The 27,906-nt window shown below is 50.3% G+C and overlaps 1 protein-coding gene across 3 annotated transcripts in view; it reads left to right on the top strand.

Annotated features, from left to right (window-relative positions):
• MYH11 (myosin heavy chain 11) overlaps positions 1–27,906 on the top strand; it is a 154,550-nt gene that overhangs the window by 115,301 nt on the left and 11,343 nt on the right. For all 3 annotated transcript variants that reach the window (XM_007986503.3, XM_073015192.1, XM_007986493.3), the window contains exons 22-38: positions 87–293; positions 1,593–1,730; positions 3,118–3,241; positions 4,174–4,345; positions 6,219–6,431; positions 9,063–9,207; positions 16,241–16,447; positions 18,294–18,398; positions 18,488–18,640; positions 18,877–19,125; positions 21,634–21,846; positions 22,155–22,367; positions 22,891–23,052; positions 23,484–23,612; positions 23,889–23,977; positions 24,747–24,870; positions 25,855–26,063. In XM_007986503.3, coding sequence (XP_007984694.1) covers positions 87–293; positions 1,593–1,730; positions 3,118–3,241; positions 4,174–4,345; positions 6,219–6,431; positions 9,063–9,207; positions 16,241–16,447; positions 18,294–18,398; positions 18,488–18,640; positions 18,877–19,125; positions 21,634–21,846; positions 22,155–22,367; positions 22,891–23,052; positions 23,484–23,612; positions 23,889–23,977; positions 24,747–24,870; positions 25,855–26,063 — 2,852 coding nt within the window. The remainder of the gene's footprint in view (positions 1–86; positions 294–1,592; positions 1,731–3,117; positions 3,242–4,173; positions 4,346–6,218; positions 6,432–9,062; positions 9,208–16,240; positions 16,448–18,293; positions 18,399–18,487; positions 18,641–18,876; positions 19,126–21,633; positions 21,847–22,154; positions 22,368–22,890; positions 23,053–23,483; positions 23,613–23,888; positions 23,978–24,746; positions 24,871–25,854; positions 26,064–27,906) is intronic.

Raw genomic sequence — 27,906 nt, 5'->3', positions numbered from 1 at the left:
CTGTATGGATGTGTGGCTGGGGCCGCCGGGGAGCAGGACTTGGCCCCATGGGGCTCACCCGCCTCCTCCCCACCCTCTGTGTGCAGCTGGCCGAGGAGAAGAACCTGCTACAGGAACAGCTGCAGGCAGAGACAGAGCTGTATGCAGAGGCTGAGGAGATGCGGGTGCGGCTGGCGGCCAAGAAGCAGGAACTGGAGGAGATACTGCATGAGATGGAGGCCCGCCTGGAAGAGGAGGAAGACAGGGGCCAGCAGCTACAGGCTGAAAGGAAGAAGATGGCCCAGCAGATGCTGGTAAGCTGTCACAGGGGCAGCCCATGGTAGCTAGGCAAATCACTTGACCCTCACTGCAGGCCTGTGGAGGTGCATCCAGGGATACGTGTCCCTGCTGGGACAGACGATGAGACGGAGGCTTGGTGAGGGTCGGTCATCTAATCAAGGCCACACAGCTGGGGTTGGGACTTGAACGCAGCGAGCCCATTCTGTTCTACTGCCCTGCATTGCATGTGCTAACCCCTTTTCTCCTAACAGCAAGCCTGAGTGGAGGATAATTGTATTTATTAGCTATTGCTACATAACAAAACATGCCACACTCAGCAGCTAGAAATAAAAAGTGTTTATCTTGCCTAATCAGGAATTTGGGAGTGGCTTAGGTGAGTGGTTCTGGCTTAGGGTCCGACATGAGGTTGCAGTCAAGGTGTTGGCTGAGGCTGAAGGCTCATCTGGGGCTGGAAGACCCACTTTCACGTGGCTCATTCACACAGCTGTTGGCAGGAGGCCTCAGTTCCCTACCGTGAAGGCCTTGCCTCAGGGCTACTTGAGTGTCCTTCCAACATGGCAGCAGAGTTCCCCCAGAAGGAGTGATCTGAGAGAGAGGAGAAAGGAAGCCACAATACCTTTTATAGCGTAATCTCTGAAGTTACATTCCAACACTTCCTCCTGATTTGTTGCTGCTGCTGTTGTTGTTGTTGTTGTTGTTGTTGTTGTTGTTGTTGTTAGAAGCAAATCGAATCCTCACTCAAGGGGAGGAGAATTAGGCTCCACCTTTTTGGAGTAGCAAAGAATTTGTGGATCGATTTTAAACCACTGTGGTACCTACTGTGCCCGTTTTATAGATGAGGAGATTGAGGTTCCACGAAGCAGAGGAGCTTACCCAGGGTTTTTTTTGTTTTGTTTTTTTGAGACAGAATCTCAGTCTGTTGCCTAGGCTAGAGTGCAATGGTGCAATCTCAGCTCACTGCAACCTCTGCCTCCCAGGTTCAAGCGATTCTCCTGCCTCAGCCTCCCGAGTAGCTGGGATTACAGGAGCCCACCATCATGCCTGGCTCATTTTTGTATTTTGAGACAGGGTCTCGCCATGTTGGCCAGGCTGGTCTTGAACTCCTGACCTCAAGTGATCCACCCACCTTCGCCTCCAGAAGTGCTGGGATTACAGGCGTGAGCCACCGTGACCAGGCCTTTATTTCTTCCTTTTAGGAGGCTGCAGAATTCTGGGCATCATCAGGCCTACCCCTGCGTTCACTAGTCTCCAGATCACCATGAGAGTAAATTTGTTATAACCAAAGCTGTTACTCTTTTCCCTCCACAACAAAGGACCTTGAAGAGCAGCTAGAGGAGGAGGAAGCTGCCAGGCAGAAGCTGCAACTTGAGAAGGTCACAGCTGAGGCCAAGATCAAGAAACTGGAGGATGAGATCCTGGTCATGGATGATCAGAACAATAAATTGTCAAAAGTGAGTAGCAGCCGGGTGCGGTGGCTCATGACTATAATCCCAGCACTTTGGGAGGCTGAGGTAGGTGGATCACTTGAGGTCAGGAGTTTGAGAGTAGCCTGGCCAACAGGGTGAAACTCCATCTCTACTAAAAATACAAAAATTAGCCAGGCATGGTGGCCGGTGCCTGTAATCCCAGCTACTTGGGAGGCTGAGGCAGGAGAATCACTTGAACCTGGGAGGCAGAGGTTGCAGTGAACTGAGATCACACCTCTGCACTGCAGCCTGGGTGACAGAATGATTCTGTCTCAGAAAAAAAAAAAAAGTGGAATCAAGTTTCTGCATTCAAAACAACAGACTTACCAGGATCAGGGGGATTTGGGGAATTTGGGACTTTCAGTTCTCAAAGCAGAAAAGCCCTTAGAAAACCAGGACAAGCTGGTCACCCTAGTCAGTCGTCACTAACCAGCCCCACGAGGGTCACCTGCTTTTAGTTCTTTGAGCTGGATGTCAACTTGGCCCCTGCTGTGAGCCAGGCTCTGTGTTCAATGCAGGTATGCATGGTGAAGGAGGACCCTGCCCTCATGGGGCTTACCCTCCAGTGAGATGGCAAACAACCATGATTTGCCATGGCGATCAGGGCTCCGAAGGAAACGTTCACCATATTATAAGAGTGAGGCAGGCCGGGGGCGGTGGCTCATGCCTGCAATCCCAGCACTTTGGGAGGGTGAGGCGGGTGGATTACCTGAGGTCAGGAGTTGGAGGCCAGCCTGGTCAACACAGTAAAACCCTATCTCTGCTAAAAATACAAAAAATTAGTCGGGTGTGTTGGCGGATGCCTGTAGTCCCAGCTACTCGGGAGGCTGAGGCAGGAGAATCACTTGAACCTGGGAGGTGGAGGTTGCAGTGAGCTGAGATAGCGCCACTGCACTCCAGTCTGGGTGTCAGAGTAACACTCTGTCTCAAAAAAAAGGAGGAAGGGAAAAAGGGAAAAGGAAAGGGCAGTGGGGGATAGAGGAAGGGTATTCAGGGAAGGTGTCCTGGAGGAGGTGACATTTAAGCAGAAACTTAAAGATGAAGGAGCAGTTAGAGGGGAATGGAAGAGCATCTCAGCTGGTTGGCCCACTGTGCAAAGGCCCTGGGGCAGGGAAGAGCTGGCCAGTGGCAGGAATGGAAGGAAGGTACCTTTAGCTGACCATACAATGTGAGGGACAGACTGGCATGAGATGAGATATGGCCAATTTTTGGAAATTGTTAAGGGACTTCTCTTTACCATTTAAAGCTATAGTTGTATTTTGTTATAATGTGGGTTTTTCTTTCAATTGTTTATATGGAAATTACTAAAAGTGAAACAGATTCTAGAGAAAAGAAAAATGCTAAAGATATCTCTTTCTCTTTCTCCAAAAAGGAACGAAAACTCCTTGAAGAGAGGATCAGTGACTTAACAACAAATCTTGCAGAAGAGGAAGAAAAGGCCAAGAATCTTACCAAGCTGAAAAACAAGCATGAATCTATGATTTCAGAACTGGAAGGTAAACCAGCTACCAAGACGTTTATTTTTATTTTATTTTGCTATTTTTTGTTTTAGAGATGAGGTCTTGCTCTGTCGCCCAGGCTGCAGTGCAATGGTGCGATCATGGCGCACTGCAGCCTGAAACTCCTAAGGTCAAGCGATCCTCCTGTGTAGCGGGGACTACAGGCGTGCACCACCACACCGAGCTAAATTTTTTTATTTTTTATTTTTGTAGAGATGGAGTTTCACTATGATGCTCAGTCTGGTCTCAAACTCCTGGGCCCAAGCAGTCCTCCCACCTTGGCCTCCCAAAGTGCTGGGATTATAGGCATGAGCCACTATGCCTGGCCTTGAATGGGTATTTTTAAAAGCAGGAAAATCAGAAAGGAAATTTGAGGATGGCGGATCATCCCATTGAGCAAAACTCTATCCTACCTCTTGGAATCACCCTCAGTCAACACACACACTAATAATATGATAAAAAGGCCGGGTGCGGTGGTTTACGCCTGTAATCGCAGCACTTTGGGAGGCCAAGGCGGGCGGATCATGAGGTCAGGAGTTGGAGACCAACCTGGTCAACATGGCAAAACCCTGTCTCAAAATACAAAAATGAGCCAGGCATGGTGGCAGGCGCCTGTAATCCCAGCCACTCGGGAGGCTGAGGCAGGAGAATCTCTTGAATGTGGGAGGTGGAGTTTGCAGTGTGCAGAGACCGCACCATTGAACTCCAGCCTGGGCCAAAAGAGCAAAACTCTGTCTCAATTAATAATAATAATAATGATATGATAAAAGGTGCTGTTCATCAGGAGGTAATAGTCCAGGCCGTGGCTACGACGGTTACTGATGGGGGAATATGTGAATTTCCTCTGTGTAAAATGCCTGGGCAGGAAGGCTCATTTTCGGCATCTTTCTGGGCACCCCCCCTCCTGAAGAGCACCTCGGTTTTTGCAGTGCGGCTGAAGAAGGAAGAGAAGAGCCGGCAGGAGCTGGAGAAGCTGAAACGGAAGCTGGAGGGTGATGCCAGCGACTACCACGAGCAGATCGCTGACCTCCAGGCACAGATCGCAGAGCTCAAGATGCAGCTGGCTAAGAAGGAGGAGGAGCTGCAGGCAGCCCTGGCCAGGTAGCGGGGCTGGCAAGGGGCATTTGCTGTGTGTCCGTGTGTCCTGTGGGCCCCCGCTCATTCGCAGTGGCTGTCTTGGTCAAGGTGGCCCCAGGCCCTTGGCATGCACTTTGTTTTCCAGGCCAGGCCAGTTCTCCCATGAGCCTCCCTGACCCCGTTCACTCCCCCAGATCCTCACATGCGACTTGCTTCTCTCCCCTACACACACAGAGTCTCTTTGCAGTTGATCTCACCTACTCCTGCAGTGTTGCTGCCGCCTCTTCGACATACAGGCTTTTCTCATCTAGACCCCAGTTCTGAATTTCCGATTGCCCAATGAGTCAATTTCCATGAGCGTCTCAAACACCCCATGTCTAAGGCAGGAATGACCTTCCTTTCCCCAGCCCCTCTCTCTAAGGGCCCTCCTTTTTGCGAACACCAGTCTCATCCTTTGCTCTTGCTCACCCACAGTGAGCAGCGACCTTCGGATTCTGCCAGTCCTTCTAAATGTGCCCCCACCCGTTTCCTCTGGTTTTTCCCTCTTCCTGGCTCTTAGCTGGCTTTACAACAATACTGATACTGCAGCAGCCACTCTGAATGATGATTTACCTGCTCACTCTGTACTAAGTTCTTTTCAAGCAATACCTTTGCAGACACCTGGCCAGGTGTACTGCTGGTGTCTTTGAGGAGGAAGCTGAGCCTCCTAGGGGTAACAGAACAGGAGCAATGTCATTGCTTGTAAGAGGCAGAGCTGGGATTTAAGCCTCAGAGCTTTCTGATTGATCCCCTGGTTCGGCTCTTTTGTCGTCCAACTTGTGCTGCGTTGACAGTGCTAGGGTGATGAAGGGAAAACATCCCTCTGGGGCACGAACCTGATCACAAAACTTTGCTGGCTGGATGCAGAGGCTCACACCTGTAATCTCAGCACTTTGGGAAGCCAAGGTGGGAGGATTGCTTGAGGCCAGCAGTTTGAGACCAACATGGGCAACAAAGCAAGACCCCATCTCTACAAAAAGTTAAAAAATGAGCCAGGCATGGTGGTGTGTGCCTGTAGTCCCAGCTACTCAGGAGGCTGAGTTGGGAGGATCACTTGAGCCCAGGAGGTTGAGACTAAAGTGAGCTATGATCATGCCACTGCACTCCAGCCTGGGCAACAGAGCAAGATCCTGTCTCAAAACAACAATAACAACAATAAAACAAAAACCTAACTTCACTGGCTTATTAGGGAAAAGCCAGTTTCCTTAGCCTCACCCTCAGAGCCCACCCACCCTCTGCAGTCTCACCCCAACCCAACTATTTCACTTTCTCTCTTGTTGCTGCCCATTCAAGTACAGTAAAATCAAAGTGCTTGCCTCTCCTGCAGCATTCTGCCATTTAACAGTGCTTCTTGCAGCCCACCTTGATCTGTGGTCACCACCTCCACCAGATGCAGAGCCCCAGTCTGAATATCTCCCGTAAGCAGTGGCTGGCCAAGTGCTGTGTGTGGGGTGGGTACTCAGTCACTGAGGAAATGCAGAAAGAACAGACAGTTGCCAGGGAAGAATAACTGTCCAACATTCAGAAAGCATCTACACAGTCCCTACTGTGACCAGGTACCTTGCCAGTCTGGGGCCAATGCTTTGCATTCTTGTACACACATGCACACATGTGCATACACACATACACACACCCATGCACATATACAATCTGTTTTGATGTCAGACCTTGGCACTCAGGTCCTGTGTTAATCTCAAGTAGTCTGGCATATCAAGCAGCAGGCCTGGGGACATGGATAGAAGGTGTTTGATGTCTCTGCAACATAAGTGTTTGGTCCCAGAAAACCATTTTTGGCCACATTGTAAGACAGGAAACTAAGGGCGCTGGGGGTTCATTCTGGTGGGTCTGTCCCTGAAAGGCTTGACGATGAAATCGCTCAGAAGAACAGTGCCCTAAAGAAGATCCGGGAGCTGGAGGGCCACATCTCAGACCTCCAGGAGGACCTGGACTCGGAGCGGGCCGCCAGGAACAAGGCTGAAAAGCAGAAGCGAGACCTGGGCGAGGAGCTGGAGGCCCTGAAGACAGAGCTGGAAGACACGCTGGACAGCACGGCCACGCAGCAGGAGCTCAGGTGAGGACCCATCAACCCCACCATCCCACTGTCCCACTGCACCAACAGGATGGGGGCAGGAGAGGGGACAAACCCAAAGCAAATCCTGCATCACAGAATTTCTCAGCCCCTGTGCATTTACCTTCCTGGCTACAGTTTGCTTTAACTTGTAGAAGCATGGTTGTTTCTTTTTTTTTTTTTTTTTTTTGAGGCAGTCTGGCTTTGTCACCTAGGCTGGAGTGCAGTTGTGCCATCTTGGCTCACTGCAACCTCCACCTCTGAGATTCAAGTGATTCTCATGCCTCAGCCTCCTGAGTAGCTGGGCTTACAGGTGTGTGCCACCATGCCCAGCTAATTTTTGTGTTTTTAGTAGAGATGGAGTTTCACCATGTTGCTCAGGCTGGACTTGAACTCCTGGCCTCAAGTGATCCACCCACTTCAGTCTCCCAAACTGCTGGTATTACATGTGTGAGCCACTGCATCCGGCCCTCATCATCTTATTTCTCATCAGAAGAATAGTATATACCAGGGATGTATAATCTTTTGGCTTCCCTTGGCCACATTGGAAGAAAAAGATTTGTCTTGGGCCACACATAAAATACACTAACACTAATAATAGCTGATGAACTAAAAAAGATTTACAAATTGCAAAAAAACATCTCATACTGTTTTAAGCAAGTTTATGACTCTGTGTCAGGCTGCATTCAAAACCATCCTCACTGGAAAGCTTGGATTTACTCAGAGAATAATTTGAAAACTATAGAAAAACAGACATTAAAAAAATCACCTTTCGGGTCGGGCTCATGCGTATAATCTCAGCACTTTGGGGGGCCAAAGACAGGTGAAGTCAGGAGTTCAAAACCAGCCTGGCCAACATGGTGAAACCCTGTCTCTACTATAAATCCAAAAATTACCTGAGCGTGGTGTCGCATGCCTGTAATCCTGGCTACTCAGGAGGCTGAGGCAGTAGAATCACTTGAATCTGGGAGGCAGAGGTTGCAGTGAGCTGAGATTGCATCATTGCACTCCAGCCTGAGCAACAGAGTGAGACTCCATCTCAAAAAACAAACAAAAATCACCCTTAGTCACACCAGTTAGCATTTTTGAGAAATTCCTTCCTGTCTGTCTGTGTGTGTTATCAGTCAGTCCCCAGGCTCCAATTCCCAAGTATGTGTGTGTATAACTTTTGTGTTAAATGTTAAAAATAAAATTGATCGGATTGGTTTTCAATTTAAGATTAACTTCAAATGAACAAATAATAACAATAACAAACTGCCTGCCAGATCACGAATCCTGACTCTGGTGAAACTAGGTCATTGATTCATTCAGTAAACACATAAATGTATTTTAATGCAATCTGTGGTGTTGGCATAGCATATACCATAGCATATAGCTATGCTAGCTGTGCCAACACCGTATACCCTGAGGTTTATTTCCCCCACTTTGGGTTTTGTGCTGTGTCACATGCACATAGAGGCACAATGTTCTGCTCTCTTGCCACCTGGACTTTGATACAGAAAAGCCCAGTGCATGGGCCACATGTGGTGGCTCATGCCTGTAATCCCAGCACTTTGGGAGGCCGAGGCATGCAGATCACCTGAGGTCAGGAGTTCGAGACCAGCCTGGCCAACATCATGAAAACCTGTCTACTAAAAAGACAAAAATTAGCCGGGTGTGGTGGTGGGCGCCTGTAATCCCAGCTACTTAGGAGGGTGAGGCAGGAGAATCCCTTGAACCTGGGAGGCAGAGGTTGCAGTGAGCTGACAGTGTTCCACTGTACTCCAGTCTGGGCAACAGAGCAAGACTCGATACAAAAACAAACAAAACAAAAAACCAGGTTGGGTGCAATGGCTCATGCCTGTAATCCCAGCACTTTGGGAGGCGGAGGCGGGTGGATCACCTGAGGTCAGGAGTTCGAAACCAGCCTGGCCAACATAATGAAACCCCATCTCTACTAAAAATGCAAAATTAGCCAGTCATGGTGGCGGGCACCTGTAATCCTAGCTACTTAGGAGGCTGAGGCAGAAGAATCGCTTGAACCTGGAAGGTAGAGTTTGCAGTGTGCCAAGATTGCGCCATTGCACTCTAGCCTGGGCAACAAGAGTGAATCTCCGTCTCAAAAACAAAACCATGGACTCAAGGTCAAGGTTTAGCTTCCAATTCTGGCTCCATCATACAATGGCTGTGACACCATGGGTAAAACTGCTTACCCTCTCTTAGCCTTAGTTTCCTCATTTGTAAAACGGAAATAATAACATACCTGCCTCTTTGGGTCGCTCTGAGGATTAGATGATGTATATAAAAAACTTATCTCACGGCCTGGCATATAGTAACTGCTCAATAAATAAGAGCCAACATTAATATTTAAGCAAAATTTTGCAGTTCACAGACATCTTTTCAAGTCCATTACTTTGTGTATTTGTTTGCCAGTCATTACAGACGTCCCAGGCAGGTGATATGCTCCACATGTTGCAGCTGAGGAAATTTTAGGTTCAGAGATGTTAGGTGAGTGACCCAAGGTCACACAGCTAGAGAGGGGTGGTGATGAGGATTGCAGCTCTGGGTCCTGGAAGAGCTCTCATTCTTTTGCACGGCACTAAGATGACCCTCTGTCTCCACCCAACTGCCATCCACCGTGTTCTTCCTGTCAAGGGCGAAGAGGGAGCAGGAGGTGACGGTGCTGAAGAAGGCCCTGGATGAAGAGACGCGGTCCCACGAGGCTCAGGTCCAGGAGATGAGGCAGAAACACGCACAGGCAGTGGAGGAACTCACAGAGCAGCTCGAGCAGTTCAAGAGGGTAAGTGGTGATGCTTTTTGGTGATGACACGTTAAGAGTGACATCAGCAGCCTCAAATTACTACATGTCAGGGTCTTCATAAAGACTAAAAACAAGTTCCATAAGATTCTAATGATGATGATAGCAGCTTATATTTATTTACAAAATGCTTCCCATACAGGCTGGGTGAAGTGGCTCACACCTATAATCCCAGTACTTTGGGAGGCCGAGGCAGGAGGACCGCTTGTGCTCAGGAGTTTGAGACCAACCTGGGCAATATAGTGGGACCTTGTCTCTATTAAAGAAAAAAAAAAAAAATAGGCCAGGCGCAGTGGCTTAAGACTGTAATCCCAGCACTTTGGGAGGGCAAACAGGGTGGATCACCTGAGGTCAGTAGTTCAAGACCAGTCTGGCCAACATGGCGAAACCCTGTCTCTACTAAAAATACAAAAAATTAGCCAGGCATGGTGGTGCATGTCTGTAATCCCTGCTACTCAGGAGGCTGAGGCAGGAGAATCACTTGAACCCAGGAGGCGGAGGTTGCAGTGAGCAGAGATCATGCCACTGCAGTCCAGCCTGAGCAACAGAGCAGGATTCCATCTCAAAAAAAAAGAAAAAAGAAAAAATATTGGCCAGGCATGGTAGTGCATTTCTGTGGTCCCAGCTGTTTGGGAGGGTGAGGTGGGAGGATCATTTGAGCCTGGAAGATTGAGGCTGCAGTGAGCCCTGTCATGCCACTGCACTCTAGCCTGGACGACAGAGTGAGACCTTAATCAAACAATAAAAATAGGCTGGGCATGGTGGCTCACCATGTCTGTAATTCCAGCAATTTGGGAGGCCAGGCGGGCAGATCACTTGAGGTCAGGAGTTCGAGACCAGCCTGACCAACATGGTGAAACCCTATCTCTAACAAAAATATAAAGAATTAGCTGGGTGTGTGCTAATTAGGTGGCATGTGCCTGTCATCCTATCTACTCAAGAGGCTGAGGCAGGAGAATCACTTGGACCCAGGAGGTAGAGGTTGCAGTGAGCTGAGATCATGCCACTGCACTCCAGGGTGGGTGACAGAGTGAGCCTCCATTTCAAAAAAAAAAAGAATAGAAATGCTTCTCATACTACTAGTATGTCAATTAATCTTCACAACCACCCTGTGAGACAGGTACTATTAAACTCATTTTACAAGCAAAGAAACTGAGGTCCAAGGTACCTAGAGGTAAAGAGACTTACCCAAAGTCATCATTTTACAAGCAAAGAAACTGAGGTCCAAGGTGCCTAGAGGTGAAGAGACTTACCCAAGGTCACACTGCTGGTAAGTGAGAGAGTCATGATTTGCACCCAAATAGTCTGGCCCTAGACCCCACTTTCTGGCTCCTACGGGACTGGAAGCCTGTAGGATGGGTGGGGCCTATTAATATACTGCCCCTCAGGGATAAGCAAAGGTGTAACAACACTTCAGAGGAGATTTAAATAAAACTTAAAACTGGGAACATTCTATCCATTTTAATTTCTCTGCAGACTGGAGGCAGGCCAGGCATGGCAGCTCACACCTCCTGTAATCCTAGCACTTTGGGAGGCTAAGCAGGGAGGACTGCTTGAGCCCAGGACTTTCAGATCAGCCTGGGCAACATGGCGATTTTTCTTCTTTAAAAAAAAAAAGAAAGACTGGAGGAAAACTGTCATTATTTGATTTCAATGGCAGAACAGCTCTCTCCGGCGTAATCTGAGAATGACTAGGTCGAATCACTCTGCCTCCTGTTGCTGGGCTTTTTGGGGTGCATGGGAGTTGGAGCTGGTAAATAGCAGTAGTGAATGCTGAACCTTGGGTACTTTTCTCTCCTTTGGGGTAGTTCCTGTGCTTCATTCCCCAGGGTAAGTTTTTTAGCTTGTGACCTTCTGCCAGATTGTTTTCCTGAAAGCCTGAGTTACGTCACCCTCAGTGTTCCAGCTCCTCCACATCTCCTTCAGTGGAAGCTTTTGGATCTGCTGGATTAAGTGGGTGCAGCATTGCCTAAAAATTGTTGGGAGTTTGCATTTGGTTCTATCACTAGTGTATTGTCCGTTGTTGCATTGCTATACAGAAATACCCGAGATTGGATTATTTGTTTATTTTTTGAGCAATGGAGTCTTACTCTGTCACTCAGGCGGGAGTTCAGTGGCGTGATCTCGGCTTACTGCAGCCTCCATCTCCTGGGTTCAAATGATTCTCCAGACTCAGCTTCCCAAGTAGCTGGGACTACAGGCACACACCACCATGCCCAGCTAATTTTTTTTTTTTTTTAGTAGAGAAGGGGTTTCGCCATGTTGGCCAGGCTGATCTCGAACTCCTGACCTCAGGTGATCCCCCTGCCTCGGCCTCCCAAAGTGTTGAGATGACAGGTGTGAGCCACTGCACCCCACCCTGAGACTGGGTAATGTATAGAGAGGCTTAATTGGCTCATGGTTCTGCAGGCCGTACAGAAAGCATAGCAGCTTCTGCTTCTGGGGAGGCCTCAGGAAACTTACCATCATGGTGGAAGGCAAAGGGGAAGCAGGCATGTTTTACATGACCAGAGCAGGCAGAACAGAGAGAATGGGGAGGTGCCAGATACTTAAACAACCAGACCTCATGAGGGCAGCACCAAAGGGATGGTGCTAAACCATTAGAAACTGCCCCCAAAGGCCGGGCGCGGTGGCTGACGCTTGTCATCCCAGCACTTTGGGAGGCTGAGATCGGCGGATCACCAAGTCGGGAGTTCAAGACTAGCCTGACCAAAATAGTGAAACCCCATCTCTACTAAAAATACATAAAATGAGGCCTGGTGCAGTGGCTCACGCCTGTCATCCCAGCACTTTGGGAGGCCAAGGCAGGCAGATCACCTGAGGTCAGGAGTTCGAGATCAGCCTGGGCAACATGGTGAAACCGTCTCTACCAAAAATACAAAAATTAGCCGGGCATGGTGGTGCAAGCTTGTAGTCCCAGCTACTCGGGAGGCTGAGGCAGGAGAATCACTTGAACCTGGGAGGTGGAGGTTGCAGTGAGTCGAGATTGCGCCATTGCACGGTACCCTGGGGAACAAGAATAAATCGCCATCTCGCAAAAACAAAAACAAAAAATCATAAAATTAGCTGGGGGTGTGTTGGTGGGTGCCTGTAATCTCAGCTGAGGAGGCCGAGGAAGGAGAGTCACTTGAACTGGGGAGGCGGAGGTTGCAGTAAGCCGAGATCGCGCCACTGCACTCCAGCATGGGCGACAGTGCGAGACTCTGTCACTCACACACACACTGCCCCCATGATCCAGTCACCTCCCACCAGGCCCCAGTGTTCACCTTGACTAGTTTTACGGTTTGGATCTGTGTCTCCACCCAAATCTCATGTTCAATTGTAATCCAACAGAACATGACATTACAACTGAACATGAGGTTTGGGTGGGGATGCAGATCTAAACTGCATCAACTAGTCAAGGTGAACTGTCTTCCATGTGGTGGTTTACTGAATCCCTTTCAGGGGGCTGGTTCATTGCCTGGTCTGTTGGAACCTCAAGTGTTTACATAAAAATAGTAAGTAAAATAATATAATAAAAAGTGTAGCACTTACGTGCCAGACACTATTCCAAGTGCTTTACAAATTCATTTCATTTCACCTGTGACCCCCGTTAAAGTACAAATTTCTAGGCCTGCCATTGATCCTGATGGAGGTGGTCTCGGGAGGACCCTCTGAAAAGCACTGCACGGGACTGAGCTCACCCTCACTCTCCAAATGAATCAATGGACTCTTACTACTTGTTGAGTGGGATCTAAATACTAACCCTCAACAATGTGTCAACTCTATGCATTTTGGACAAATCGGATTTTGCTAGTTGTAACTATGCCATACATATTTCCCCATTCAATTGTGTTCCTTGTATTATGTTCAAAAGTTACTTTTTATTTTTTAAAAACTTTGTTTTTAGAGACAAGGTTTTACTCTATCACCCAGGCTGCAGTGCAATGGTGCAATCTTGGCTCACTGCAGTCTCAAACTCCTGGGCTCAAGCGATCCTCTTGCCTCAGCCTCCCTGGTAGCTGGCACTTACAGGCTTCCGCCACCATGCCCAGATAATTTTTAACTTTTTTGTAGAGATGGGTATCTTACTATGTTGCTCAGGCTGGCCTCAAACTACTGAGTTCAAGCAGTCTTCCCAGTTTGGCCTCCCAAGGTGCTAGGATCACAGACATGAGCTACCACTCCCAGCCTACTTTTTATTTTTAGACAATTTTAATTGAAATGAGTTATTCCCACCTTCAGGAACAATTAGCCCTCAAGACATCAGCAAGCCACACGTGTCCCTTTTAGCTTTATGGTTGGAAGTCGGGCACGGTGGCTCACACCTGTAATCCCAGCTCTTTGGGAGGCCGAGGCAGGCAAATCACCTGAGGTCAGGAGTTTGAGACCAGTCTGGCCAACATGGCGCAACCCCGTCTCTACTAAAAATACAAAAATTAGCTGGGCATGGTGGCGGTCGCCTGTAACCCCAACTACTTGGGAGGCTGAGGCATGAGAATCACTTGAACCCAGGAGGCAAAGGTTGCAGTGAGCCAAGATTGTGCCACTGCACCCTAGCCTGGGCAACAGAATGAGACTCCGTTTCCAAAAAAAAAATTATGGTTGGAAGTGAGGCCCCAGACAGAGTCACTGACCCTCCCCATGCTTAGGGGTCATTAGATGTGAACAAGGGCTGGAAGTCAAGCCCATTCCCAGCCACACCTCTTTGCGAAGACTCAGTTAAGACCACCAGCAGACAGCATGTCCATTACTGATCCACACAAAGCAGGTAAAGGTGGGAACCTCTGCCCATCTCAGGTGCAGGGAAAACGAGGCCTTTGCCTCTAACAACTTGAATCCTGATATACAGACCTGGTTCCACCTGCTTGGGGGGGAAACATTTAACATCAGCTCCTACCTGGGCTCCCCGGTTCTGGGGTCTTAGGCTGGGCTAAGGTTTCTGGGAGCCCACGTCCTCTAGGGTCCCCACTTCACTGCTTTGTTCCCACCAAGAGACTCCTTGTCCCCATCTAAGGTCCGGCAGCTCTTAGTCATGTCTTGGAGGGAGGAGTGGCATCAATGCCCAGCACCTCACAGGGACTATGGGAAGGCTGAGTGGTGGGTCCTCTCCTCTCAGGATACATGCACTTCTCTCTTTCCCCTTCTCCACAACCTGGAAAGAAGCCCCTCACCCCATCCTGCTTTTACCCAACACACTTTTTTTTTTTTGAGACAAAGTCTCACTCTGTCGCCCAGCCTTGGAGTACAGTGGCGCGATCTCAGCTCACTGCAACCTCTGCCTCCCAGATTCAGGCAGTTCTCCTGCTTCAGCCTCCTGAGTAGCTGGGATTACAGGTGACTGCCACCATGTCTGGCTAATTTTTGTATTTTCAGTAGAGATGGGGTTTCATCATGTTGGCCAGGCTGGTCTCAAACTCCTGACCTCAAGTGACCTGCCTGTATCAGCCTCCCAAAGTGCTGGGATTACAGGCATAAGCCACCGCGCCCAGCTCCAACACACTTTTTTTTTTTCCTGTAGGGCAACTTACATGCCCACAGGAGCTGGTTCCATAAAATAAGTTTCCCTTAACTAGGACAGAAGTAGTAGTGTCAATCACACGACACCTGTGAAGGACGGGGGCAGTGAAATGTGACTGCCCCACCTGCAGAGCCAGCCGCTACTTAGATCTGGCAGATTGTTGTCTTGAAGGAAAGCAAGACCCCCCGTTTCCAGATCTTTCGTTGTTGTTATTGTTGAAGTTTAGGATTACTGACGCATATGCAGCAAAATTTATCCATTTTACTGCTCCATTAATTTTCAACAAATGTGTATTGTGTAACCACCACCACAGTCATGATACAGAATGTTAGAGTGATTGATTGATTGAGATGGAATCTCACTCTGTCACCCAGGCTGGAATGCAGCGGCATGATCTTGGTTCACGGTAACCTCCACCTTCCAGGTTCAAGCAATACTTGTGCCTCAGCCACCCCAGTAGCTGGGACTATAGGCGTGCGCCACCACCAGCTAATTTTTCTATTTTTAGTAGAGATGGGTTTTTGCCATGTTGGCCAGGCTGGTCTCAAACTCCCAACCTCAAGTGATCCACCTGCCTTGGCCTCCCAAAGCTACTTATTTCTGAAACAGGGTCTCACTTTGTTGCCCAGGCTGGAGTGCAGTGGTGTGATCATAGCTCACTGCAGCCTCCCATTCCTGGGCTCACGTGATCCTGCCATCAGCCTCCTGAGTAGCTGGGACTGTTGGTGTGTGCCCCCCACACCCAGCTAATGTTTTATTTTAGTAGAGATGGGTCTCTCACTCACTACATTGCCCAGGCTGGTCTTGAAGTCCCGGCCTGAGGCAATCCTCCTGCCTGTTTCCCAAAGTGCTAGGATGACAAGTATGAGCTGCCATGACGGGCCTTCAAACAAAGTTTTTTGAAAAAGAAGCTGGGAATCCAGATTTTTATGTGACATTTATTAAAACGTTGGCAACTTGTTAAAAAGTAGTGAAGGGGTCAAAGGGGACATGACAGCAGGTTGGACACCGCTTGTGGGATCCCAGATTGCAACCCATGAGCTTTAGGAAAGTAGAATCCAAAATATCAGCCGGGCGCGGACGCTCATGCCTGTAATACCAGCACTTAGGGAGGCCAAGATGCGTGGATCACTTGAGGTCAGTAGTTTGAGACCAGCCTGGCTAACATGGTGAAACCTTGTCTCTACTAAACATACAAAAATGAGCTGGGTGTGGTGGTGGGCGCCTGTAATCCCAGCTACTTGGGCGGCTGAGGCAGGAGAATAGCTTGAACCCGGGAGGTGGAGGTTGCAGTGAGCCGAGATCGCGCCACGGCAATCCAGCCTGGGTAACAGAGTAAGACACCATCTCAAAAAAATAAACAACAAAAATAAAAACCCCAAATCTCTTACTGGTGATTGTGTGCCCCCTGCCGTGTGCCTTCCTGGACCTCTCTGAGGGAGGAAAGGGCACGGTCTGAAACATTCTCCCGGCCACAGCCACCCTGTTCTCCCTCCCCTCTGCTTCCTTCGCCAGGCCAAGGCAAACCTAGATAAGAATAAGCAGACGCTAGAGAAGGAGAACGCAGACCTGGCCGGGGAGCTGCGGGTCCTGGGCCAGGCCAAGCAGGAGGTGGAACACAAGAAGAAGAAGCTGGAGGCGCAGGTGCAGGAGCTGCAGTCCAAGTGCAGCGATGGGGAGCGGGCCCGGGCAGAGCTCAACGACAAAGTCCACAAGCTGCAGGTGAGGTAGTGGCGTGGTGGGTGGTGTCCAGTTCTGTGGGAAGGAGCCTCTTCCCGGCTCGCTGAGGTCTCTCTTGCTGCAAGGCAAGTCCTTTCCTCTAGTTGTGTTCCCAGAGAGGGGGCGATGATCTCCCTGTTCAATTAAATATTTAAAAACCTTCTGGCTGGGCATGGTGGCTCATGCCTGTAATCCCAGCACTTTGGGAGGCAGAGGTGGGTGGATCACCTGAGGTCAGGGGTTTGAGACCAGTCTGGCCAACATGGTGAAAAGTCTCTATTAAAAATATTAGAAATATTAAAAATATTTAAAAATTAGCCAGGAGTGGTGGTGGGTGCCTGTAATCCCATCTACTCAGGAGGCTGAGGCAGGAGAATGGCTTGAACCCGGGAGACAAAGGTTGCAGTGTGCAGAGACCACACCATTGCACTCCAGCCTGGGCCAAAAGAGCAAAACTCTGTCTCAGGAAAAAAAGAAAAAAAAAGAAAAAAACAAAACAAAAACCTTCCTTTGTCAATTTGACAAGCATTTATTGAGTACCTGCTGTATGCTAGGCACTGTGCTTAATCCTGAGAAACAGCAGCAAGGAAGAAGACACTGTCCCTGCCCCAGTAGGACTCCAGCCGAATAAGGGGAAAGGAAGACATGAATAATCACATAAATGAATGTCAAATGACGCAGCAAAGGGAAGGCACATGATACCTAAGTGTAAATAACCAGGAGGCCTAACCTGGGGGAGGAGGGGCCACGAAAGCTTCCCTAGGGAGCATGGATAAGTCTACCAGGCAGAAGGAACAGCATGTGCAAAGGCCCTGTGGTAAGTAGAAAAATTAGGAGAGACACATATGACCAGTAGAGCTGGAGTGCCCAGTTGGGGTTGGGGGTAGGGGAAGACAATACAGAGTGGGGTTGGAGGAGGAGGTTGTATCCAGATGATGTGGGGTTTTGCAGACCTATTACACGTATATTGGTCCTCCCTCTGGGTGATGCGAAGCTGTTGAGGGGTTTTAAGCTGATGAGTGACATGGTCTGTTTGTCTTTGGTCTTCTTTCACTTGGAATAGACATTTAGCCTGCCTTTCCACTTGTGGGGATGTGGCCAAAGTTTTCATAAATATTTAACATGTTCACAGCCAGGGACCAAGGGGCAGGGGAAGCATTAAGTGAGATGTTTTTTTCCCACATGCAGTTGAGACCAGCGGTTTTGCTGCCGTCATATAAGCAGTGTCAAGATCATTCATATCCTCCTTGTCAGTGGAAGAGATGGAGGGGTAGGCTAACACCTTCAAAGGGACTTATGCAGAGACACTAGGGAGTAAAAGCCAGAGAATACACAGAGGGCATTTTTACCTTTAGGGTCTGCGTCTCTGGCTTTGGCCATCAGGGTCAGTGAAGGGACAAAGAGTAGGAGTGAGGAAAGAGGGGATGGAACAGCATCCCTCGGACATTTAAGTACCATCCTGGTCTCCTGTCTCCAGCCTTAGAGAATGGACCAGCCAGAGCACCTCGTCTGGACTCTCAGACCTGCTGCTTTGTCTCTACCAACCTTGGTAGGGATCTAGGATCCATTTATTGGGATCAGGTCCCAGTCAATACAATTGGGGCTCAAATAAGTTCTTAGAACCACAGAGTCAAGGGCCAGGGTCCCAACTCATAGGTGACGGAGTTCCCTTCGAGCCACAGACTTTTTTTTTTTATCAGAGTCCCATACCTTGTGAGTATTTTCTCAATCAGTGGACACCCGAAGTCCTAGCCCATGAGGGTACCCCACGTGTTTTGAGTAAAAAGGGCTCCTTTTAATGAGGATCCCTTTCTAGAGGCTTTGACTAACAGTCTCTTGGCACCCTCAGAATGAAGTTGAGAGCGTCACAGGGATGCTTAATGAGGCCGAGGGGAAGGCCATTAAGCTGGCCAAGGACGTGGCATCCCTCAGTTCCCAGCTCCAGGACACCCAGGTGAGTGTCCTGCCACATCATCCAGGAGACCTGGGGGGGTGGCCTTCCTCGGGGCGGGTCCCTGGGACCTCCGTGTGTTCCTTTTGCAGGAGCTGCTTCAAGAAGAAACCCGGCAGAAGCTCAATGTGTCTACGAAGCTGCGCCAGCTGGAGGAGGAGCGGAACAGCCTGCAAGACCAGCTGGACGAGGAGATGGAGGCCAAGCAGAACCTGGAGCGTCACATCTCCACTCTCAACATCCAGGTGCCTGCCCTGTGCCCTTGCTTCCGTCATGGGTCCTCTCAACTTCTCTGTGCTGAGATCCCCCACGGGCAGATCGTGGTGGAGTGTTGGTGCGATGGTGCTTGACCCCCAGCTTCCCCTGCTATCGGGTTTCTCCAACAAGGAGACATGGTTTTCGCTTCTCAGATTCTGTGCAGCCAGGGACAGGGATCACTCATGGTCCCCCTCTCACCCTTCCCTGGACGCTGTCCTTGTAGCTCTCCGACTCCAAGAAGAAGCTGCAGGACTTTGCCAGCACCGTGGAAGCTCTGGAAGAGGGGAAGAAGAGATTCCAGAAGGAGATCGAGAACCTCACCCAGCAGTACGAGGAGAAGGCGGCCGCTTATGATAAACTGGAAAAGACCAAGAACAGGCTTCAGCAGGAGCTGGACGACCTGGTCGTCGACTTGGACAACCAGCGGCAACTCGTGTCCAACCTAGAAAAGAAGCAGAGGAAGTTTGATCAGGTAGAGGGCGTGGGGTGTCCTCCGCTCTGGCCATGGACGCTGGGTGGGGGAATCAGCTCTGCAGAGTACGACGCGTGGCTCCCGCCTGTGCCTGCATCCCCTCTCCACTCTGTGGGGAGCCATGGGAGGCTCTCTTATCTTGTCTTGGGCGACCATGGAGCATTAAGGCTACCGGGTCACAGTAAGGATGGCATAGAAGTCTTGATATCTGTGACTTTTCTGGGTACCAGCACCATGAGGGTCACCTGCACACATGTTGATGCCTTAGTTTCTAGCCTCAAGAAGGAATGAGGTGCACATTTCATTCACTAAAAATATGTATGGAATACGTATTGAGTAGTCTCCCAAGTAATTCAGTTTCTGTACTTTTAATACCACTCTTCCCTAAGATTTCATTCTGTAAAATTCCAAGCACACAGAAACGTTGACAGAATTGTACAGTGAATATCTGTAAGGCCACCACCTTTATTCAGTCATTGACACTGTATTATATGAACTTTATCACATATTTATTTATTTTGAGACAGGGTCTAGCTCTGTCACCCAGGCTGGAGTGCAGTGGTGCAATCTCAGCTCACTGCAACCTCTGCCTCTGGGTTCAAGCGATTCTCCTGCTTCAGACTCTCAAGTAGCCGGGATTATAGGAGTGCACCACCATGTCTGGCTAATTTTTGTATTTTTAGTAGAGATAAGGTTTTGCCATGTTGTCCAGGCTGGTCTCAAACTCCAGGTCTCACATGATCTGCCTGCCTTGGCCTCCCAAAGTGCTGGGATTATAGGCATGAGCCACTATGCCCGGCCCACATATTTATTTATAAAGACTAATTCTATCTATCATGCCTTATCTCTTGGGTACATTTCAGAGCAAATTACATCAGTATATTTCCCCTTCCACACCTTGACACTGCATATTAATTAGAGTTTATTTTTAAACATAATTTTGCTTCTTTTGGGGGTAAAACTTATATGTGATGAAATGCACCACTCTTAATTGTATGATACATGCAGACCGCTGTATGATCCAAACCCCTAAATACCAACTTTTAAGATATATTATTATTTAGTAAATATGATTTAGTTTACAAGTGATTCAGGGTTATTCTAAAAATCAGTTTGAGAGGCCAGGCACAGTGGCTCACGCCTATAATCCTAGCACTTTGGGAGGCTGAGGTGGGTGGATCACTTGAAGTCAGGGGTTTGAGACCAGCCTGGCCAACATGGTGCAACTCTGTCTCTACTAAAAATACCAAAATTAGCTAGGCGTGGTGGCACATGCCTGTTATCCCTGCTACTCGAGAGGCTGAGGCAGGAGAATCACTTGAACCCAGGGTGGGGCGGAGGCTGCAGTGAGCCAAGATTGTACCACTGCACCCCAGCCTGAGTGACAGAGGCAAAACTCTGTCTCAAAAATAAATGAGGATTGTACAGTGAGGCTAAATGCGAGATGCCTGAGGGTTCCTCACCCCTCTCTGACTGGCCTCATAGTGTCAGGACTTTAGATGACATCCCAGTTCCTCCTTTTCCCATCAGCCACCTCTCCTCTGGGCTGTCAGCTCATCTTCACCGCTTTGTTACCTGGTTGAAGGCCTGAGGTTGCTTTTATTTTCCTGTCACAGTGTAGTGCAGTATCACATGTAGCATGGGATTTTTGTGTTGACTGTGCCATTCAGAGGTCCCTGTCTTTGCTCAATGGTGGAAGTTTGGCTTTTGGATGTTACAATTTATAATCTGCTCTGTCCTCTCTGAAGATGAGATTAACGTGAGCATGGAATGTTCTGAGTTGCTTCTCCAAGCAGAGAGATACGTATGCAGGGCCACCCACGCTTACCGTTTCCCTACTAAGGCCCTTAGGATACTTTTATGAGATATTAATAGCTACTTGTGGCCATGAAACAAAATAATAACTAGCTTCTGGTAGCTTTAAATGTCACTTTCACCTCAGTGTGCTCTAAGCAACGTGGGCAGCTTTAGTGGTTTCGAAGCACAATTTGGCCAGGTGTGGCGGCTCACACCTGTCATCTCAGTGCTTTGGGAGGCAGAGGCAGGAGGCTCACTTGAGGGCAGGAGATCGAGACCAGCCTGGCCAACATGGCAAAACCGCATCTCTACTTAAAATACAAAAATTAGCCGGGTGTGGTGGTGGGCACCTGTAATCCCAGCTACTGGGGAGGCTGAGACAGGAGAATGGCTTGAACCCAGGAGGCGGAGTTGCCGTGAACCAAGACTGTGCCATTGCACTCCAGCCTTGGTGACAAAGTGAGACTCCATGTAAAACAAATAAACCAACAAAAAAACGATTCAGCTGATTTCTGGCTCTGGATAAGGTTGATATAGAATTCAGAAGGCCAGATTATTATATAAACTATTCCCACAGACAACCTACATTGCTTACATCTGCACCTCAATACATTCGGTAGGACACAGGGCTTTTCCCCGGTATTTACAATTCAGTGAAGCTGACCCCGGATATGCCTGGAAGTCACCTCTGGGTCTTATGCTGTGTTGCAGTTGTTAGCCGAGGAGAAAAACATCTCTTCCAAATACGCGGATGAGAGGGACAGAGCCGAGGCCGAAGCCAGGGAGAAGGAAACCAAGGCCCTGTCCTTGGCTCGGGCCCTTGAAGAGGCCTTGGAAGCCAAAGAGGAACTCGAGCGGACCAACAAAATGCTCAAAGCCGAAATGGAAGACCTGGTCAGCTCCAAGGATGACGTGGGCAAGAACGTAAGTGGCTCTGGGTTGTTTTCTTGTCCATGTTTCGCCCACCCACCCTCTGTGCTGTTCACCAGTCCATGGGAGAAGCTGGCTCCGGGCCTTTTTCATAGCGAACTATCTTTGGAAATGGAAGGTTTTTGGACTGGTGCAGGGGCTGGGAGGGGCCGAGAATGGCAGTCGAGGATGGGTCTGAGTTGGGGAGTCCGAGCTCTCAGGGGCCATCTTGAGTCCCGGCCATGTATCCTGTGGGAGGCCAAAGCCACCTCCTGGACTTCTTGCGCTGCCGCTCACGGTGGGTTTCTCAACCGTGCCGGCAGGTCCATGAGCTGGAGAAGTCCAAGCGGGCCCTGGAGACCCAGATGGAGGAGATGAAGACGCAGCTGGAAGAGCTGGAGGACGAGCTGCAGGCCACGGAGGATGCCAAGCTGCGGCTGGAAGTCAACATGCAGGCGCTCAAGGGCCAGTTCGAGAGGGATCTCCAAGCCCGGGACGAGCAGAATGAGGAGAAGAGAAGGCAACTGCAGAGACAGGTGCGTGCTGCCGCGGAGGCCAGCAGAGGGCGGTGGGGTGGCCTTGTTCATTCCTCTCACCACCTCTCACGGTCAGCATGGAAACTTCGTTTTTTGGTTTTTTTTTTTTGAAACAGAGTCTTGCTCTGTTGCCCAGGCTGGAGTGCAGTGGCATTATCTCAGCTCACTGCAACCTCTGCCTCCTGGGGTCAAGCAATTGTCCTGCCTCAGCCTCCTGAGTAGCTCAGATTACAGGCACACGCCACCATACCCAGCTAATTTTTTTTTTTTTTAAGGGGAGACGAGGTTTCACCATGTTGGCCAGGCTGGTCTTGAACTCCTGACCTCAAGTGATCCATTCTCCTGTTGGCCTCCCAAAGTGCTGGGATTATAGGCATGAGCCACCTGCACCCCGCGAGATTCCGTTTTCTCATCTGCAACTTGGGATGAGATGCCTGCCTCGCAGGGGGGACGTGCTGCCGGGGTGGGCTAAAAGACCTCCCAGGGGCAAGTGGGGCAGCACACATCTCTCTTCCTTGCCCAGCTTCACGAGTATGAGACAGAACTGGAAGACGAGCGAAAGCAACGGGCCCTGGCGGCTGCAGCGAAGAAAAAGCTGGAAGGGGACCTGAAAGACCTAGAGCTTCAGGCTGACTCTGCCATCAAGGGGAGGGAGGAAGCCATCAAGCAGCTACGTAAACTGCAGGTGGGTGACGCTAGGAGCTCGGGGCATGGGCAGAGGGAGGCCACAGTCCCCTCAGGCCACCAAAGTCAGCAGAGCAGGCTCCAGGAAGCCAGCCCACACCTGCCATTGGTGTGGGTTCAGCTGGGGCTTTTCTAGCACCTTTCAGGTTTTGGTGGCTATCTCCTGCCCTGGGTAGGGCAGCATTATTAGGTATTTGGCCACTGCCCTCATATCACATCAGGGGCTCGGCTTCTCAGGCAGGTCTGTGGAGCCCATCCAGAATGGTGCTCCCAGCCCGCCCCGACCAGTCACCTGGGACTGAGGGCCATGGTCATGCAATGGGAACTTCTTTGTGGTTCACTGCAGAGGGGTGGATGTGCAGAGCTAAAGTGGACAGCAGAACTTGGGGCAGTAAGGACATCTGAGCTTGTCCTTCCTCTTGACTCATGCAGGCTCAGATGAAGGACTTTCAAAGAGAGCTGGAAGATGCCCGTGCCTCCAGAGATGAGATCTTTGCCACAGCCAAGGAGAATGAGAAGAAAGCCAAGAGCTTGGAAGCAGACCTCATGCAGCTACAAGAGGTAAAGCCTCATCTTGCTAGGAGAGCCTCAGATGCGGGTGTCATGGTAGCAACCCTTGGCTGCTCCAGTCTGTGCATTCCCAGAATTCATTTCCTCCTCCTATGGGCTCCACCTGTCTAGAAAGACACATGCTTCCCTCCTCTATGGATTCACGGGGCCTCCCCTGAGCTCAGAGGAGGAACATGTACTTTCAAGGGTGGCTGAGGAGGCAGGGTGGACTCTCGGTGGGGCTTGGCCTTTCCCTGGCAGACAGCAGGCTTCCTCCCACCCACCTAGGACCTCGCCGCAGCTGAGAGGGCTCGCAAACAGGCGGACCTTGAGAAGGAGGAACTGGCAGAGGAGCTGGCCAGTAGCCTGTCGGGAAGGTAGGAAACAATGGAGGAAGTCGGCTCTGAAGCAGAGGATGTGGGGAGAGGCAGCATCCTTGATCCCCATTGTATTAAATTTTTTTGAGACACAGTTGCATTCTGTCATCCAGGCTGGAGGGCAGTAGTGAGATCTCGGCTCACTGCAACCTCCACCTCCCAGGTTCAAGTGATTCTCCTGCCTCAGCCTCCCAAGTAGCTGGGATTACAGGCATGTGCCACTGTGCCTAGCTAATTTTTATAATTTTAGTAGAGGCAGGGTTTTACCACATTGGCCAAGCTAGTCTTGAACTCCGACCTCAGGTGATCTTCCTACCTTGGCCTCCTACAGTGCTGTGATTACAGGTGTGAGCCACCGTGCCTGGCCCTGGACCCCCATTTCAATGCTGCTGCTAACAAAGCATCCTCTGAGATTGGAGACAGACCCATGGTGGTTAGGTTTTCCCTCAGCACTTTCATGCCTCAGTTTGGGGGTGTGGCTGCTTTCATTCATTCCCAATAAGTAGCTGTATGGGGAGAAGGGGGGGGCAAAGAAGAGTCAGGGAGGAGTGTGCTGGTCCCCATCCCAGTTCCAGCTTTGCTGACACGGACCTGGTCCAAGTCCCGGCCGCCCACTTCCTGGTTGTGTAACTGATGAGTCTTCTAATCCTCTCCAGGCCTCAGTTTCCCCCATTAGATGATGATGGCAGTCCCCCTGAGGCATCACTTAGGGGGCATATTCTAAATCGGGGGAGGGTAGAGGCCCCCAACATGGCTGCCCTTCCCCCAGGAACGCACTCCAGGACGAGAAGCGCCGCCTGGAGGCCCGGATTGCCCAGCTGGAGGAGGAGCTGGAGGAGGAGCAGGGCAACATGGAGGCCATGAGCGACCGGGTCCGCAAAGCCACACAGCAGGTGAGGGCCGCCTGGGCACCACAGTCTCGCTGCCTACTGTCTCTCCTGCAGCAGGATCCTGCACCGGTCAACACATGCATGGCGGCTTCCTGCGTGCAGGCCCCGGATTGAGGGACAAGAGGGTGGCGGGGCCCAAGAGTAGAGATCCAGGGCCCTTACACCAGTGCCCAGGCTGCTGTCTTCAGAACACCCATCTCCACGCTGCAGTGTCTCATTTTCCAGCCATGGTGTGTCTGGCTCCCTGTACCTCATGGCCGTCCCTGGAGTCAGGGCCTTGGGATGCTCTTTCATTGTGTTTTCCCCCAGCTGAAGCTCTGGCCTTATCCAGTGAGCCCTTGGTGATGTCACTGAGCACCAGTTCCATGGTGGGCACTAGGGACCATCCTGTGATCTGCAGCCCCTTGTGGTGTAGGGTGAACAGGCATTGTTCTCCAGGCGACTCCAGGACAGAGAAAGCAAGGGACAAGTCACTCGCTCAGCCTGGGTGGCACTGTGACACTTGTGGAAGCACCTCATTTTTTGGAGACAGGGTCTCACTCTGCTGCCCAGGCTGGAGTGCAGTGGCGCAATCTTGGCTCACTGCAACCTCTGCCTCCCAAGTTCAAGGGATTCTCCTGCTTCAGCCTCCCTAGTAGTTGGGACTACAGGCACGTGCCACCACTGCCCGGCTAATTTTTATATTTTTAATAGAGACGGGGTTTCACCATGTTGGCCAGGCAGGTCTCGAATTCCTAACCTCAAGTGATCTGCCTGCCTCAGCTTCCAAAAGTGCTGGGATTACAGGCGTGCGCCACAGTGCCCGGCCTGGAACAAGCTCTTGAGTGGAGTTTTACAGGATGAAGGAGAGGAGGACAGGGTGCCCGGGATCAAGGGACTCGTGCAGAGGCCAAACAAGGCTGGAGGCAGCAGGAGGAGGTGCATGGTCTCAGTGCACTGTCCTGGGCTTCCCTGGGTCCACCTCACAGCCTTCACTCTCCTCCCCAGGCCGAGCAGCTCAGCAACGAGCTGGCCACAGAGCGCAGCACGGCCCAGAAGAATGAGAGTGCCCGGCAGCAGCTCGAGCGGCAGAACAAGGAGCTTAGGAGCAAGCTCCAGGAGATGGAGGGGGCCGTCAAGTCCAAGTTCAAGTCCACTATTGCAGCGCTGGAGGCCAAGATTGCACAGTTGGAGGAGCAGGTCGAGCAGGAGGCCAGGTATGCGGGTCTGGAGTTCTGAACCCAGTTTGTCCCGGGGTGATGGACAGCAGGGGTCATAGTGAAATCAGGGAACCTCTTCCAGCATCAGTTCTGGCTTGTAAGCAGCAAGCTCTGTGGTGCCCACAGTGCAGGTGTGTTGTGAGAAATGAATGTAAACACAGTAAAGTGCCCTGCTGGTGCCTGGGCTAGAGCAAGCACCTAAAATGTGAGCTGCTCTTAGCATCGCCGTGGTCTTCCTGACATTAACCAGCCTTCCCAGCAGAACATGTGGCTTTTCTCAGCCTCAGTAGGGATAGCATGCTAACAGACCAAAAATCCAACCAGGGTGGACATGGTGGCTCAGGCCTGTAATCCCAGCAATTTGGGAGGCCGAGGCAGGTGGATCACTTGAGGTCAGGAGTTTGAGACCAGCCTGGCCAACGTGGTGAAACCTTGTCTGTACCAAAAATTAGCCAGGTGTGGTGGCACATGCCTATCATCCCAGCTACTCAGGAGGCTGAAGCAGGAGAATTGCTTGAACGTGAGACGGGGAGGTTGCAGTGAGCCGAGATCATACCACTGCACTACAGCCTGGGTGACAGAGTGGGACCCGGCCACACACATACACACAACAAAACCCCCCAAAAAACAAAAGTCCAACCAGCAACTCATTGGGTACACACACTGGAAGGCTTCTTAATTATGGGTCGAATGAGGCATAAGATCACAGCACATTTCTTACCATTGGATTCTAAGGATTCTCACCCATTCTCTTCTAGCAGTGTTTTCGGTAATTCACACGCCCTGCAATGCACCCATTTAAAGTGTGCAATTCAAGGGCTATTTGTATATTCACAAACATGTAAAATAATCACCACAGTCAATTTGAGAACATTTGCATCAGGTCAAAAGGAAACCCCAGGCCAGATGTGGTCGCTCATGCCCATGATCCCGGCACTTCAGGAAGCTGAGGTAGGTGGGAGCAGCACTTGAGTCCAGGAGTTTGAGACCAGTCTGGGCAGCATAGCGAGACTTATTTTTTTTTTTTAGACACAGTCTCACTCTGTTTCCCAGGCTGGTGTGCAGTGGTGCAATCTCAGCTCACTGCAACCTCTGCCTCCTGGGTTCAAGCAATTCTTCTGCCTTAGCCTCCCAAGTAGTTGGGACTGCAGGTGCATACCACCATACCTAGCTAATGATTGTACTTTTTAGTAAAGATGGGGTTTTGACATGTTGGCTCAGGCTGGTCTCGAACTCCTGACCACAGGTGATCTGCCCACCTCAGCCTCCCAAAATACTGGGATTACAAACGTGAGCCACCACGCCTGGCCAGAGACTCCATTTCTATGAAAAACTTAGAAAGTCTGAGCATGGTGGTGTACATCTGTAGTCCCAGCTATCTGGGAGGCTGAGGTGAGGATTGCTTGAGCCAGGAGTTCAAGGCTGCAGTGAACTATGAAGTAGGGTGGAGAGCGGGCATTAGAGCACCACTATACTCCAGCCTGGGTGACAGCAAGACCTTGTCTCCTCCCTGCAAAAAAAATAGAAACCCCAGGCCCTTTAGCCACTCCTTTCAGTCCCTGGCAACCAAAATCTACCTTCTGTCTCTATGGGTTTATGTATTCTGGACATTTGTTATCAATGGAATCACAAACTATGTCGTCTGCTATGTGTCTTCTTTCACTGGGCAAGGATTCCAGGCTCATGCATGCTGTGGCGTGTGTTCATACTTTATTCCTTTTCAGGGCTGAATACTATTCTACCGTCTGATGGATCCTTGAGAGGAGTCCAGATGTGGGGCTCAGGAGAGCATTCAAGATGCCATGTCCGGGTGACACACCAGCTGCAAGGGGTGCCACCC

The sequence above is a fragment of the Chlorocebus sabaeus genome, chromosome 5 (genome assembly GCF_047675955.1).
Source record: "Chlorocebus sabaeus isolate Y175 chromosome 5, mChlSab1.0.hap1, whole genome shotgun sequence".
In the NCBI taxonomy this organism is placed as follows: Eukaryota; Metazoa; Chordata; class Mammalia; order Primates; family Cercopithecidae; genus Chlorocebus; species Chlorocebus sabaeus.
The sequence above is the reverse complement of the archived record's forward strand: the minus strand, read 5'-3'. Positions and strand labels throughout refer to the sequence as shown.